The 14,912-nt window shown below is 40.5% G+C and overlaps 1 protein-coding gene across 2 annotated transcripts; it reads right to left on the bottom strand.

The window, feature by feature from the left end:
• Positions 1 to 7,715: 7,715 nt before the first annotated feature.
• LOC121756534 (citrate synthase, glyoxysomal) lies at positions 7,716 to 11,470 on the bottom strand. Of its 2 annotated transcripts, XM_042152098.1 has the most exons (12): positions 11,123 to 11,470; positions 10,803 to 10,983; positions 10,446 to 10,531; positions 10,130 to 10,234; positions 9,866 to 9,928; positions 9,634 to 9,743; positions 9,350 to 9,469; positions 9,196 to 9,271; positions 9,007 to 9,080; positions 8,789 to 8,909; positions 8,508 to 8,605; positions 7,716 to 8,436 (listed from the first exon to the last, which is right to left on the bottom strand). In XM_042152098.1, coding segments are annotated over exons 2-12 (864 nt in total). In that variant the 5' UTR covers positions 10,804 to 10,983; positions 11,123 to 11,470; the 3' UTR covers positions 7,716 to 8,426. The 2 variants fall into 2 exon arrangements, with proteins under 2 accessions (XP_042008032.1, XP_042008034.1); XM_042152100.1 differs by lacking the exon at positions 10,446 to 10,531.
• Between the last annotated feature and the right edge of the window lie 3,442 nt (positions 11,471 to 14,912).

Genomic DNA, 14,912 nt, shown 5'->3' on the forward strand with positions numbered 1-14,912 from the left:
CAGAAACTATAGATCAGAAACTATAGAGCAGAAGCATACCTTGATCCGTCTAGAATTGAACGGTGGTGGAATTGCTTTGTTCTTCACAATAGTCTATAGAGAAAGTGCAGAGATATCAAATCGTTGTATAACCCTAGTTTATATTTATATAAAATATAAGACTATTTTAATTGGTACCACCAAAATTACATAACCCTACTATTTTAATTGGTACCACCAAAATTACAGACGTTTATGGAAGATATGGTCCAGATTAGTAATGAATTTTATTTTATAAAATATTTCATTTGCTTCTCAAAAGCTTTTAACGTCTGATGGGGCAAATTATTGAGTTATACTCCCTCAGTCCCCTCAGTCCGTGAAATGTTGTCCACCAAATGTTGTTCACTTTGTTTTTTTTTCCATTTTTTGTAAATGGACTTCACTTTACACTAACATTATATTATAAAACTAATATATAAATATGAGATTTACATTCCATTAACTTTTTCCACTCATTTTTCTTCACATATTTTAAAACTTGCGTCGAGTCAAATATGGACAACATTTCACGGACAGAGTGAGTAATAATCTATGAATATGTTTTGAATGATAAAAATTTAATGATTGAACTTTGCCAATCCTGATGGTTTTAAGCGAAAGAAAACTTGGAGTATAAATAACGAACGTGGAAAAATAATAGTAGGTAGTTAGTTGAATAAATCATACGTCATATAGCTTCACTGTTTAATTCTAGATTAAATAAAATAATCAGTTATTCACTATGAACAACAAGTCACCATCTATCAAAACTATGAGAGGGAAAACAAGGCCATAGATACCTCGTCGTCTAATTATAGAGAACACAAATTGAAATTGATTGAACTTTTATACTCCCCTCGTCCACGAAAAATAGAGCACATTTGTCATTTTTGGTTGTCCACAAAAAATTAAAGCACATTTAAAAAATGAAAGTTTTCAACAACTTCTCTCTTACTTTTTCCCATTCTCTCTTACTAATAATATGAGCCTCATATTCTACTAACACTACTTCTCTTTTATTTTTTCACTTCTCTCTTAATTTACCAATTCCATATTAAAACCTGTGTCATCATAATGTGACCTATTTTTCGTGGACGGATGGAGTATATTGGATCACAATAGTACCTAATTTACTCTTGGGCTAGATATGTTTATGAGATATTTCACATAGTTATAATTTTATTTTTTCCCAGAATCATCCAAATATAATCATTTCTAGTAAACAATTATCAAACAATAAAACTAAAACGTGCATGAACCTAAACATTGAAATATTAAGTAAATAAACAAGATGAAAAGAGATAATGTGGTGAATTGTAGAACTAGAGGATCCAATTTAGCTCCTCATGTTCATAGCTAATTCAATGTTACAATTAAACCAAGCAAAAATATAGAGAAAGCAAACTAGATGACCCCAATGGACAGAATATTGGAGTGGGAGCTTCAATCCTTAAATCATAGACTTCAAAACGGTATCGCATGTGAAAGTGTGTCCATGCAAACTACTGATTTGATCGAGTGGTGGAGCCTCTGCAGCTCAAAGAAGAGATCAAGAAATGAAGCTCGGCTTTGAGCTAGCCGAGAAAGGGAGTTCGGTTTTTGAGCCGAGAAGGGAGTTCGGTTTTGAGCCGAGAAGGGAGTTCGGGTTTGAGCCGAGTAGCGGTTATAACTAACTTTGGGAAATAGAGTTAGTTGGATTTTATTTCTTGATTGCATCTTGTATAAATAGCTCGATAGAGCTCAGTAGTGAAGTAGCAGAATTACACCATATACACACACACCCAGAGAGATTAATTCTCAAGATAGCGAGCGGTTGTGAGCGGTAGAGTGTGAGTGTGAGTTCATTGTAATTGTAAAGAGTTCATCAATAAGATTCCGGTCATCTTCTCCGTGGACGTAGGTGGTTTATCACCGAACCACGTTATATCGTTTGCGTGCTTTATTTTCTCGATTACGTGTGTGAGATCAGCGGCATCGCAACCCAACAGGTGGCGCCGTCTGTGGGAATTTCCCAAAGGAGTTCTTGATTGCTTTCTGGGATAGTTAGGGTCCAAGAATTCCGGTACTTGAGCTGATCTTGGCGATTGCCCACCGTCTGTTTGAGAAATGTCTACAGCTAAGTTTGAGGTGGAGAAGTTCACCGGGAAAAATGACTTTGGGCTGTGGAGGTTGAAGATAAAGGCCATCTTGATGCAGCAGGGCATATGGAATATCTTGAAGAATGAAGTCGATGCCGAGAAAGAAGCGGAGGTCGATGAAAAAGAGAAAGGAAAGCTTCAGGATATGCAGTATAGAGCCTACAGAACCCTAATCTTGAATTTGTCAGATAGGGTTCTGAGGGAAGTCTCCAAAGAGGAGACAGCTGCGGGAGTATGGACAAAACTTGAGTCATTGTACATGACCAAGTCCATTACAAATCGTTTACACCTGAAGCAGAAGCTCCTTGCATTCAGATTCTCAGATGCGAGAGGAATTACAGAGCAACTTGAAGAATTTGGTAAGTGTGTAGATGATTTGGAAAATATCGATGAAATGATCAAGGATGAAGATAAAGCCTTGATGCTGCTGAATTCGCTTCCTAAGAGTTTTGAACACTTCAAGGATGCGGTGTTACTTGGAAGAGAGTCCAAGGTTACATATGAAGAAATTCATTCTGCTCTGAAAATGAAGGAATCGCAGAAGAATGATTATTCCACTTCTACTAGACAAAATGATCCAGTGGCTGAGAGTCTTTTCTTGAAGAAGGGTCAGAACAAGAAAGTTTTCAACAAGAAGAAACAAAACAAAGATAAGGCTGAGGGAGAGAGGGAGACTAGAAGCTGCTACTATTGCAGAAAGCCGGGTCACTTGAAGAAGGCATGTTTTGCTTGGAAAAGGAAGCAAGAACAAGCGATCAATGCAGGTTCAAATACTGCAGATCTTGCTCAGGAAGTGGAGGCCAATGAGGCCTTGAATATACTCTCAGGGGCAAGAATTGAAGAATGTTGGATCATGGACTCGGGTTGCTCCTTTCATATATGCTCCCACAGATCCTGGTTTCAAAAGTTGACAGCACACACAGGATCAGTAATGTTAGGGAATGATCAGACATGTGATGTTAGAGGGATTGGAGAAATCAAGCTGAAGGTGAGTGATGGTAGTGTAAAAACTCTCACAGAAGTGAGGTTCATACCTCAGATCAAGAGAAACTTGATTTCTTTAGGGCTGCTGGAGTCCAAGGGCTACAGGTTTGAGTCCAGTAACGGAGTGCTCAGGGTGACAAAGGGTCCCAGAATAGTCATGGAGGCCAAAAGAAAGAATAGCCTGTATTACTTGGTGGGTGAAACCGTGATCAATGCAGCAAATGTTACTCAGTCAGAGAGCCTGGATCTGTGGCATGCTAGACTTGGGCATGTGGGGGAAAAAGGCATCAAGGAGCTTGCTAAGCTGGGTGTAATGAGGCTGGGGACATCAGAGAGGCTCAACAAATGTGAGTCTTGTATTCTTGGAAAGGCAAAAAGGCTACCATTCTCTGGTGGAAAGCACACTACAACAGCTCCCTTTGTATATGCTCACAGTGACTTATGGGGGCCTTCTCCAGCAGAATCCATAGGTGGAGGTAAGTATTTCATATCTATTATAGATGACTATTCAAGAAAGGTATGGGTTTACATCCTCAAAGAGAAGTCTCAAGCATTTGAGAGGTTTAGAGAATGGCATACTAGATATGAAAATGAGAGAGGGTCAGTGCTGAAGTACTTAAGAACTGATAATGGGATGGAGTTCTTATCTACTGAGTTTGATAGCTTCTGTAAAATGAAAGGGATAAGAAGGCATAGGACCGTGCCAAGGAACCCTCAACAGAACGGGCTGGCAGAGAGGATGAACAGGACGTTGCTAGAAAGAGTGAGATGCATGTTGTTCTACTCTGGAATGCCAAAGAAATTTGGGCAGAGGCTGTTTCTACTGCAGCTGATCTGATTAACAAATGCCCCTCTTCATCAATTTCTAATGAGACTCCTGATCAGAGATGGTATGGAACTTTGGGAGACTACTCAGGCTTGAAGATTTTTGGGTGTGCGGCTTATGCACATATCAAGCAGAATAAGTTGGAACCAAGAGCAAGAAAATGTGTGATGTTGGGATACCAAGATGGAGTGAAGGGGTATAGGTTATGGAATATGGATGAAGGGGGTCAGAATATCATTGTGAGTAGAGATGTAGTGTTCGATGAAGGAGAAATGCCATTCAAGAAAAGTAGAGCACCCCCTGGTGGTGACAGTAGCTCTAGCATACAAGAGTTTGAGTTTGATGAGAAATCTGCTTGGTCTGATGCTGATGAGGATGTTGAAATCTCTGAACACCAAGAAGAAGGTGGAGCTTCCAGTTCTCAGTCAGATGAAAACACAAGAGGTGGAGATCCATCAAATCAAGGAAACAGAAGAAATCCAAGGAGGAATGCAGGCTTGCCCAGCAGGTTTTCAGATTATGATATGAGCTTCTTTGCTCTTTGTGTAGCAGAGGTGCTCTTGTTCTCAGAGCCTTCAACCTATGAAGAAGCCATAAATTGCAAGGAAAGTCAGAAGTGGATCAGAGCCATGGAAGAAGAGATAGAGTCCTTGTTGAGAAATGGGACTTGGATTTTGGTGAATGACCCAGGGACTCAGAAACTCATAAGTTGCAAGTGGCTATTTTAGAAGAAGGTTGAAGTTGGGGAAGTTGAAAGCATACGTTTTAAGGCAAGGTTGGTAGCTAGAGGATTCACACAAGTAGAAGGTATTGACTACACTGAGGTGTTCTCTCCAGTGGTAAAACACACCTCCATTCGGATCTTATTGGCCTTGACAGCTCATTTTGATTGGGAGCTGCATCAACTCGATGTAAAAACAGCTTTTTTACATGGGGATCTAGAGGAGACGATCTATATGATGCAGCCTAAGGGTTTTGAAAGGCCTGGAGAAGAAAAGAAGGTTTGCTTACTTAAGAAAAGCCTATACGGGCTCAAGCAGAGCAGTAGGCAGTGGAACAAGAAGTTCCATGAGCAAATGGAGCTGATGGAGTTTGAGAGATCCAGCTTTGATAGCTGTGTATATGTCAAGAGAAGTGGAGATTTGATAATAGCCTACCTGTTACTGTATGTAGATGATATTCTACTAGCTGGATCAAGCTTGAGTGAATTGCAGATTGTAAAAGATGAGCTTAAACAAAAGTTTGAGATGAAGGATCTTGGGGAGGCAAAACGAATCCTAGGCATGGACATTGTCAGAAATAGGAAGAAGAAGGAACTGAGGCTTGTGCAAGCTGAGTACATCAAGAAAGTGATAAGGAAATATCAGGTGACAAATGCAAAGGCAGTCTCTACTCCATTAGCAGGCCATTTTAAGTTGAGCAAAGAACAGGCGCCTAAAACCGATGAAATCAGAAGGGAAATGAGTGCGATACCATATGCGAATATAGTGGGAAGCATAATGTACTTGATGATATGTACAAGGCCGGATGTGGCTCATGCGATAAGCGTGGCTAGCAGGTACATGGCTGATCCGGGTAGAGAACACTGGATGGCTCTGAAATGGATCTTGAAATATTTGGGAGGATCTGTTATGATTGGTTTGAGATTTGGTGGAAAAGCATGGTCTGAGAAAGATGAGATTCTTGTAGGCTACTGTGATTCTGATTATGCGGCCAACTTGGATAATAGGAAGTCCCAAAGCGGCTACATATTCACTTTGTTTGGTACAGCCATTAGTTGGAAGTCGAATCTACAACCGGTGGTCGCATTGTCCACAACTGAGGCAGAATATATTGCACTAACAGAGGCCGCAAAGGAGGGAAAATGGCTACAAGGAATCTTACAAGATCTGGGGATAGAGCTGGGAGCAGTAATGATTAATTGTGACAGCAATTCAGCCATATGCTTAGCCAAGCACCAAATGTTCCATGAGAGATCTAAACATATCGATGTAAGGAGGCACTTCATCAGAGACGAAATTCACAGTGGGAAGATCAATGTGGTGAAGGTTCCCACTGAAGAAAATGCCTCAGACATGTTAACCAAGTCACTGCCAACTTTGAAGTTCAAGCATTGCTTGAAGTTGGTGGAAATTGTGGAATGTTGAAGTATGGAACAGGATTGAGAAGGGAATCTAGATATTGATGGAGTTTTGCAAGGACAAGGTGGAGATTTGTGAAAGTGTGTCCATGCAACTGATTTGATCGAGTGGTGGAGCCTCTGCAGCTCAAAGAAGAGATCAAGAAATGAAGCTCGGCTTTGAGCTAGCCGAGAAAGGGAGTTCGGTTTTTGAGCCGAGAAGGGAGTTCGGTTTTGAGCCGAGAAGGGAGTTCGGTTTTGAGCCGAGTAGCGGTTATAACTAACTTTGGGAAATAGAGTTAGTTGGATTTTATTTCTTGATTGCATCTTGTATAAATAGCTCGATAGAGCTCAGTAGTGAAGTAGCAGAATTACACCATATACACACACACCCAGAGAGATTAATTCTCAAGATAGCGAGCGGTTGTGAGCGGTAGAGTGTGAGTGTGAGTTCATTGTAATTGTAAAGAGTTCATCAATAAGATTCCGGTCATCTTCTCCGTGGACGTAGGTGGTTTATCACCGAACCACGTTATATCGTTTGTGTGCTTTATTTTCTCGATTACATGTGTGAGATCAGCGGCATCGCAACCCAACATCGCACTTGAGTATTCCTCTTTCCGGATTACAGTCTCACAGAACAAATCCCTTTAAATAACGAAGTAGTAACACAACAACCAGCGCGAGAAAGCTACTAATTAGAATGCATGCGCCCTAAATAAAGTATTTTATCTCGTTTCTCGATTTTTGCATATTTCCGATTATTCGGCGGCCGTCCAAGGCGTCGCTGGTCGGCCGCTTGCACCCAAAACTTCGTCGTTGGCTCCTCGTATTTTCCATCACGATATCGAAATAATTTTCCAAAATTAGAAGCGCATAATTAATCATCGCAACCATTTCCCCTCGAAAATATATTTATTTTAAAATTATTCGTACTTCGCATTATTCGGAAATTAATTAAATAATTCCCCACGATTAATTTATTCATCGGCCCAAGAACTATTTTATTTTCGGCCCAAATATTATTTACTTAGCCCACCTTATTTCTCCCATTCAAAAATTGTGAGCCCAACAACAAAATATTAGGAAACGCCCAACTTAAAAGTCAAGGGAAAAAGGAGTCCACAAAAAAATACTCCCCTTCTCACAACTTAAATTGTTCATGTGTATTCTACAAAAATGATATGAATGTTTGCGAAACAAGGATGGAAGTGAGGAGTATCAAAGTTCAATTGATTGAGTTAGCAAGAAGGGATGAGATTTGTGATTCTTGATTGAGTTATAAACTATAAGTTCAGTTGCATTATAGTTTTGAATTTAAAAACACGGTGGATGGAATTACCAATGGCTGGAAAAAGAACTTGAATTGCAATTGCTAATTAAAATGCAATCATTCCCCATTAATCCTATGAATTAAATTGGATTTATGCGCTGTTATTGCAAGATTAAAATCAGATTTAAATTGGATTTATGCGCCGTTAATAGAGACATTTATTTTCGGCACGGAGTTTAAAAATAATGTGTTAAATGGATGGTGGAAAAAGTAAGAGAGAATAAAGTAAGAGATGTGGAGAGAGAATAAAGTAAAAAACAGAATTACTTTTTGCCAAAAATAGAAATGACTCAATTAACTTGGAACTTTCTAAAATAGAAAAACGACTCTATTAACTTGGAACGAAGGAAGTACATGTTATAGTGCCTCAAATAAATTCCACGAAGATCCATCCTCACCAAATTAATTCACACTACGCAAGTATGAATATTAAATCACCGTATGCACTCCCCTCTGCACAATCCAACGATATAAATAGTCCCTACTGAGATACCCAATCGGAATTTTGACACTGCTCACTCGATCCACAAATCCCCTTTTTCTAAACCCGAACACACCAGATGTTCGATCAAATGCCTATGAGAAACCGTCGCACCGATTGCTTCCAATTTTGATAGATGGAGAGCTTAATCTGCTACACGTCTCCCTATCCCTTCCACCGCAGCAAAGATTCTCACCCGTAGCAGCATTCGCATCCGCCAAAAAACCCAACCACCGCAAAAGGCTGCAGCTTCCCAAGAATCTCCGCCACACCGAGGCTACGCCAGACTTCCACCCTCTAATTCACCGCGTCGAGGATTCCGATTGTGATGAAATTGATACAATTGATGGCGGTGATGGAGATGTATCGTGGGAATCGGATGACCTCGAGGCCATTTCATCCCTTTTCCAAGGGAGAGTTCCTCAGAAGCCCGGGAATTCGAGCCGGCAACGGCCTCTTCCTCTTCCTCTTCCTCACAAGATCCGACCTTTGTGAGTTCCCACTTCCAAGAAACTGATCAGAACTCATGTTGCTCTGTCGAGGCAGCCGGTGTCAAAATGATTGCAAAATGAAAATGAAGCCAAAGAGGATGTCAATAATAATACCTGTATATTAAGCCAGAATAGAAGTCAACATTGGGGTACAACTTCCTCTTCACAAAGTACTCATCAGATAATGCAGCTTTTTCCAAGGCTATGGCCACCTGTATATGACATTAACTGATTCTTAAGATCCAGCATGCATCTCAAATTTCACTCTTGATTTGCAGGAAATGCTTGGATCATGTATTAATAAGGTTATCGAAAAATAATTATTCCACTTCAGCCTTTCCAACTGGATTTGAGTTATAGTAGCAATGCACGAAATTCAGGTAAAAAAAACCCACCTCTATAAGAGGATCCCTGCCAACAATTGAAAATACTTCCTCAGCAAGTTTCTTGATGACCTTTGCTCGCGGATCATAGTTCTTGTAGACACGGTGCCCAAAACCAGACATCTTACGCTTCCTAGAGAGAATGACATTTCACTTGCACAATGTTAAATCCATCCACATGAACCTTTTACAAGTTGTAAAAAAGATTGCAGGCATGGAAGGATACCTACCTGTTCTTTACGCCTTCGATGAAGTCAGGAATATTGTGTATGGTTCCAATCTCACTCAACATCTTAAGCACAGCCTACGAAGTAAACAAACAAGAAACACTGGATTTTAATGCAACTTGAACAGTTCATAATCACAGATACCAAAATCTTATTATGAAGTAGTTTCATAGAAGTAAAAGATGAGAGTACCTCATTTGCTCCACCATGAAGTGGACCATATAGAGCGCCAACAGCACCAGAAAGGGCTGTATACACATCAACGCCACTGTAGAAACAGATTTACACCAAGTTACAAATGAAAATTTCAATTTTTTTATTGTCCAAGAAGACGATGAGATATAACCTTGAAGCAAGGTGTCTCGCAGCTGCAGTGGAGCAATTCATCTCATGCTCTGCATGTAATATGAAAAGAATATCTAGTGTACGAGCAAGTCGAGGATTTGGTCTATAAGACCTATTGCCCCTGTTTTTTTACAACGGAACATTAGTTGTAACATCACCTCAGCTACAATAATCAAACATTTGGTAATGCACTAAGATAGATACTGCACTGAAAAAAATATATATATAGATACTGCACTGACTTTACTGAAAATATCTGGAACACATGAAGGAATAAGTGCATACAATGAATCAAGCATATATAAGAAGTTCTCTGAGTATGAGAGGTTGCTGGATGGAAGAACAGGTGGCCTCCCTGCCATTCTCAAATAGGCAGCTGCAGCAATTGTTGGCGCCTGAAAAAAATTGATAGGATTTTAATATTTCCTCCACCAAATATCATGATCAGCTGTACAATGTTGTGAAATATGGTGGAAGTAAATAAGCATGCAGACTGTAGGCGTGATCTGAGAATTACCTTCCCAAGTATGCGGACAATTTGTTTGTCTCTCACTTGCTTAGACTCGTATATATCTTGGCCCTATGTCAAAGAACAATGATGAGTAAATAAACAGAAAAATCTTCTTTCGAGAAGACAAATTCTGATGTCATTGCAACACCACCAAATGTGGCTGTTTTTTTTGGATTTTCAAGCAAGCCAGATATATAAGGAACAAGTGAACAACAAAGAAGAAAAATTGTAAGAACTCTATACCTAAAAAATAAAATAGAAAATTCTTACTCGTAAAGCTGGATTTGCATCTGGATGAAAGACTGAAAGAGCACTCATAGCACTAACAAGGACACCCATTGGGTGAGCATCATGTGGCATTGCTTGTATGATGTCCTGCCAAATACGGAGAAATACCTTTACAAACTCAACTTTCATGTGAAAACCCCGTCGGGGCTGAACAGTATCCTAATCATATACATGACCAACCCAAAAGAAAGGTACTTCGATAAATACAATAGAAAAGAAACACATGCGCACACACAAAACTACGTATTGACACGCAAAGTTGGAGCAAACTTTCAGACAAAGAGAAGGAGAAAAATACCAATATTCCTTGAGGAACAGCCGAATGTTGAGAGACAGAAAACTCCCAATCTGCCAACTGACCTTCAGACGGTAAATTACCATACACTACCCAAAAAAAGGAGACTTCATCAAAATTTAATGCAAGAGAGGCGAAAAAGCAACCAATGTCGAAAATCAAATTGACTAGCCAGTGAACTTAACAAGTAAAACTAGTAACAAGAGATGCAAGTACCAACCAAAACAGAGTCACTCTACGAATACTAAACATACAAATCAACAAAATCATGCGTTAGATGCCAAATCAAATCATAAATTAGGCATTTCCTCAGATGCAAACACAGAAGAAACTTGCACTAGTAAAAATTGCAAAGCTTACTCAAAAGATAAGCAACTTCCAAAAACGAACTCCCCTCCGCCAGCTCCTCAATCGGATAGCCTCTGTATCTAAGAATCCCTTCGTCTCCGTCAATATAGCAGATGGACGATCGCACCGGCGCCGTGTTGAGATAACCAGGATCGTAAAGCTTAATCCCCTTGTCATTCTTCCCGGTGGTAATCTGCAACACTCAATTGAATCATCACACTAGAAATTAAAACGATTATTCGAATTAACTATTGAACTGATCAACATTAACACACACACACACACACACACACACTTGAAATTGAAGTAATGAGATAAAAATTGGGGAAAACCTTTTTGAGGTCGGTGGCTTTGACGGTGCCTTCCTCGGAGACCTGAACCTGGTACTTTTTGCCAGTGCGCTCATCGATTAGGGTTAGCGATCCTTTCAGATACGGCGGCGGTGCCACGGCGGCGGAGCAGGTGGATTATTCGAGAATTGCGGCGGCGCGGTGATCATATGAAGCTGCGAGGTGAGCTGATAGCACGGCCAAGCGGCCTCGAGCGAGTTTTGAGTGATCGACGCATTCCATTTTAATAGTTGTCTTCCTCATATGAACAGTGGTGAAAGGAGCTTCAATTTACCAGATTTTGCGTATGAGAGAGAGAATTCGCGGCTTCATGGGAAGAGGAAGCAAATATGAAAGCTATCTTAATTTTATTTTTTTTCCTTCAAAGATAGATAATTTTTAAGATATGTACTAAAATTCTAAAACACCTTATTAACATTTGCTAATTTTTTTCCTAAATAACATTGTTTTATGTGTTGATATAAAAAAACAATAGTTCAAATTTGAAAAGTTGAATCAGTTTTCTATAATTTAAATTTGTATAGCGAATATTTTATTAAAATATGCTAGAATATAAGACATTTAATTACATTTTTTACTATGTTTATTTATGAAATAAAGACAGTGTGGACCCAGTTTGCAGCATGCAGTGTTGGGATGCGCACAATATTATCCTTATCATATCATAAATTAATGATTTATATATAAATTTTTTAAGGTTTTTGCAGTATTATCATGAGGCTCAAATTCCAATATTTTTCATATTATACGTGTATTTCTATATAAAATTCGGTACCATGATAAAACTACTCCACAAGGCCACAAATAGAGGAAAATTAAAGTAACAAAATTATTGAATAAGAGCATCCACAATCGTGTTCTTGCCAGCGGCACGGTTGTGGGCCCGGGCGGTACTATTCATGCCTGCTCTCTGGCAAGAGCACAACACCCACAACTGTGCTCTTCCGCAAGGACGAGCACAATTAATATAAAATTCAATTACACAACAACATTTTCATAATACTAAAATTCATTAAAAAAACCACAATAAAAATTACAAATTACAAATAAAATAAAAAGACATAATTAAAATCCTAAAAATTAAAAATTACATAATTAAAATACTAAAATTAAAAATTACATAATTAAACTCCTAAAAATTAAAAATTACATAATTATTGGCTAATATAACCCGAGGAAGACTACGCATCCGGCGGCACCAACCCCAATTGTTTTTGGAGACCCAATATCATGGACTCGTGCGTTTGAAGTTGCGTGGGGGTCATAGTTGACCTATCGGCCATATTGAGTTGGGCCAAAAGGGCCCACAACGAGTTGTTCGGGGGTGGAGGTGGAACATAGGGTGCGGGTTCGGGAGCAGGGGCAGATGGAGTCGCGGCGCGACGTCGTTCGGCCGCCGCCTTCTTCCTACCTTGCGGTCGGCGTCGGGAACCGCTTGGTCCGGCATCGGGGCTACCCAAGTTAGCTCCGGCGAGTTGGCTAGCCACTTCTTCCGAGCCGGAGTCGGATAGTGCTACCGACCGTGAGCGTTTGGAGGAGCCGCTAGAGGAGGATGTTATGCCTCCCTTATACTTCGGGTGCGTCCGCGTCTCCTGCCAAACGTTAAGATATTTGAACGACTTACCGTTCATGGATTGGTAGGTGCTCAGCGAGGCGGTGATGATGTCGACCTCGCTTTGGCCGCTCCCGGCATTCCGGGACTCCTGGATGAAATAGCCGTTGAACTTGCCAATTTCTTCGTTGGCTCGGCCGATGCAGTTGCGCACCATACTCTCGTTGCGCTCGATCGTTCCCGGCGGCCGGTGTGCATTGTACCGGCTAGAGACGCGCCACCAAAAGTGATCGCCGGATTGGTTCGTTCCAACCACCGCATCTTCGGAGATTTCCAAGTACGCCTTGAACAATCTTTCCATCTCCGCCGGTGAGTACGGTGTGCGGACACCGGCGCGAGATGGAGGATTCGGCATTTGGGAAGGGGCGCGAGGCCTAGGCTCCGGTGTCCACCCGTAGCGCCCATCGGAGGCACCTTGATCGTCGATTGGGTATGGCCGGTAGCCACTCGGAACGCCCGAATCTTGGGTGAGAGGAGGGGCCGAATATTCCGTTTCCGGACTAGGAAACGGTTGCGAACCGAACCATTCGGGGTTCCAACCGTGAGAGCCGCTTGGGTTGTCGTCGTTACCGGACATAGTGGTGTTGTAGGGTGTGAGAGGAAGATGAAAATGGATATGAGAGATTGAAGATGAGAATGGAGATGAGAGAATGATGATGAGAATTGTGTAGTGAAAGTGTGAATTTTTGGGAGTGAAATTGGGGGTATTTATAGATGAAAGTGTGTATTTTTGGGGTAAAAAAAATATAAAAAAAAATAAAAAATGGGGAAAACGGTTATAAACGGATATAATTTTTTGGGGAAGTGAAATTTTTTTTTTTTTATTTTTATCGGTTTTTTTAATAAAAAACCGATTTTTAAAAAATAAAAATAAAAAATTGTTTGAAACCAACGGCTATGCCGTTGGCGAATGGGAGAGTGACACGTGTGCGTCCGCTGGCACGGACGTGCTCGATACATCGAGCAGCGCCGTGCCAGCGGCGCGGTTGCAGCGGCGGCGGTTCTTCGCCTTGCCGCTGGCACGGACGGCGGTGGCGCCAACCGCCACCGCTGCGGATGCTCTAAACATATTATTAATAGTATATTCTGTCACTAAGCATGTCTTTGTTTGATAAAGCATAGTCACAAAATGTTCGAATTCAACAAACATATGATTCAATTCTTCTGTTAAAAAAAAAAGGAAAACCATGTCTCGGAAATGGCGGCGAACTTCTTCAGCTCAGCTTCATTCAAAGAGCTTTTCGAAGCCGTCGGTGAAGGAGTTGAAACCGGAACGAGTGGAGGTTCCGGGGAGACCGGAGTCACTGAATTGGCGGCGGCCGGAATTGGAAGCGGAGCATCCGAATAATGCCGGGTTTGGATCTTATGGTGAAATTCAATGCTCGGGTAGTAGTTGTTAACGGGCTGTGAACTGCGAGCGGCGGGCTCGGCCTAGAATTTGCCTTCGAATCATTTTCGTAAACGGAAGACGAAAGCGGTGGCTCTTCGGAAGAACACACTGTGGCTGGGGAAGAGATAGATAATGGGCCAGGCCTAAATCTAACCAATAATTTCAGTGGGCCAGGCTTACGGTTGGTTATTGGGTATATTGCACCTCCCCAACGTATCCTATTCAACTTTTCTTAATTTTCATGAGTACAAAATGACAGCTTTTACTTTTTACTCTCCCCGGCCTACAATAATAAGTCATCTTTCCTTTTTAGTCCGTTCCACAAGAATATACACTTTCCTATTTTGAAAACTCTTTTCACTCTAATGAGGTGGGACTCATTCTCTACTAACAATACTTTAATTACATTTTCTCTCTACCTCTCTCTTACTTTCCCAATTTTGCATTAAAACCATGTTGAACCCAAAGTGCATATTCTTTGGGGACGGAGGGAGTACTTTTTTAGTAATCATGGAACGCATAAATTTCAAAGTGATCATTTTATTTTAATACGGGATTTTAAGAAATGTTACTCCTTCCATTTCAAGGAAGATGGCCCTTTATTTAATGGTACGAGGATTTTATTAAATTTTATTTTATGTTTAAGCGGAATGAGTAAAATAAGATAGAGAGAATAAAGTAAAGCTAAAAATATTTTTATTTTTAGTAATAGGTCATTTAGGTTGGGACAAATAAAAAAAAAATAAATCATCTTTAATGGGACGAATGAA

Source organism: Salvia splendens, chromosome 11 (assembly GCF_004379255.2).
Source record: "Salvia splendens isolate huo1 chromosome 11, SspV2, whole genome shotgun sequence".
Taxonomy (NCBI): domain Eukaryota; kingdom Viridiplantae; phylum Streptophyta; class Magnoliopsida; order Lamiales; family Lamiaceae; genus Salvia; species Salvia splendens.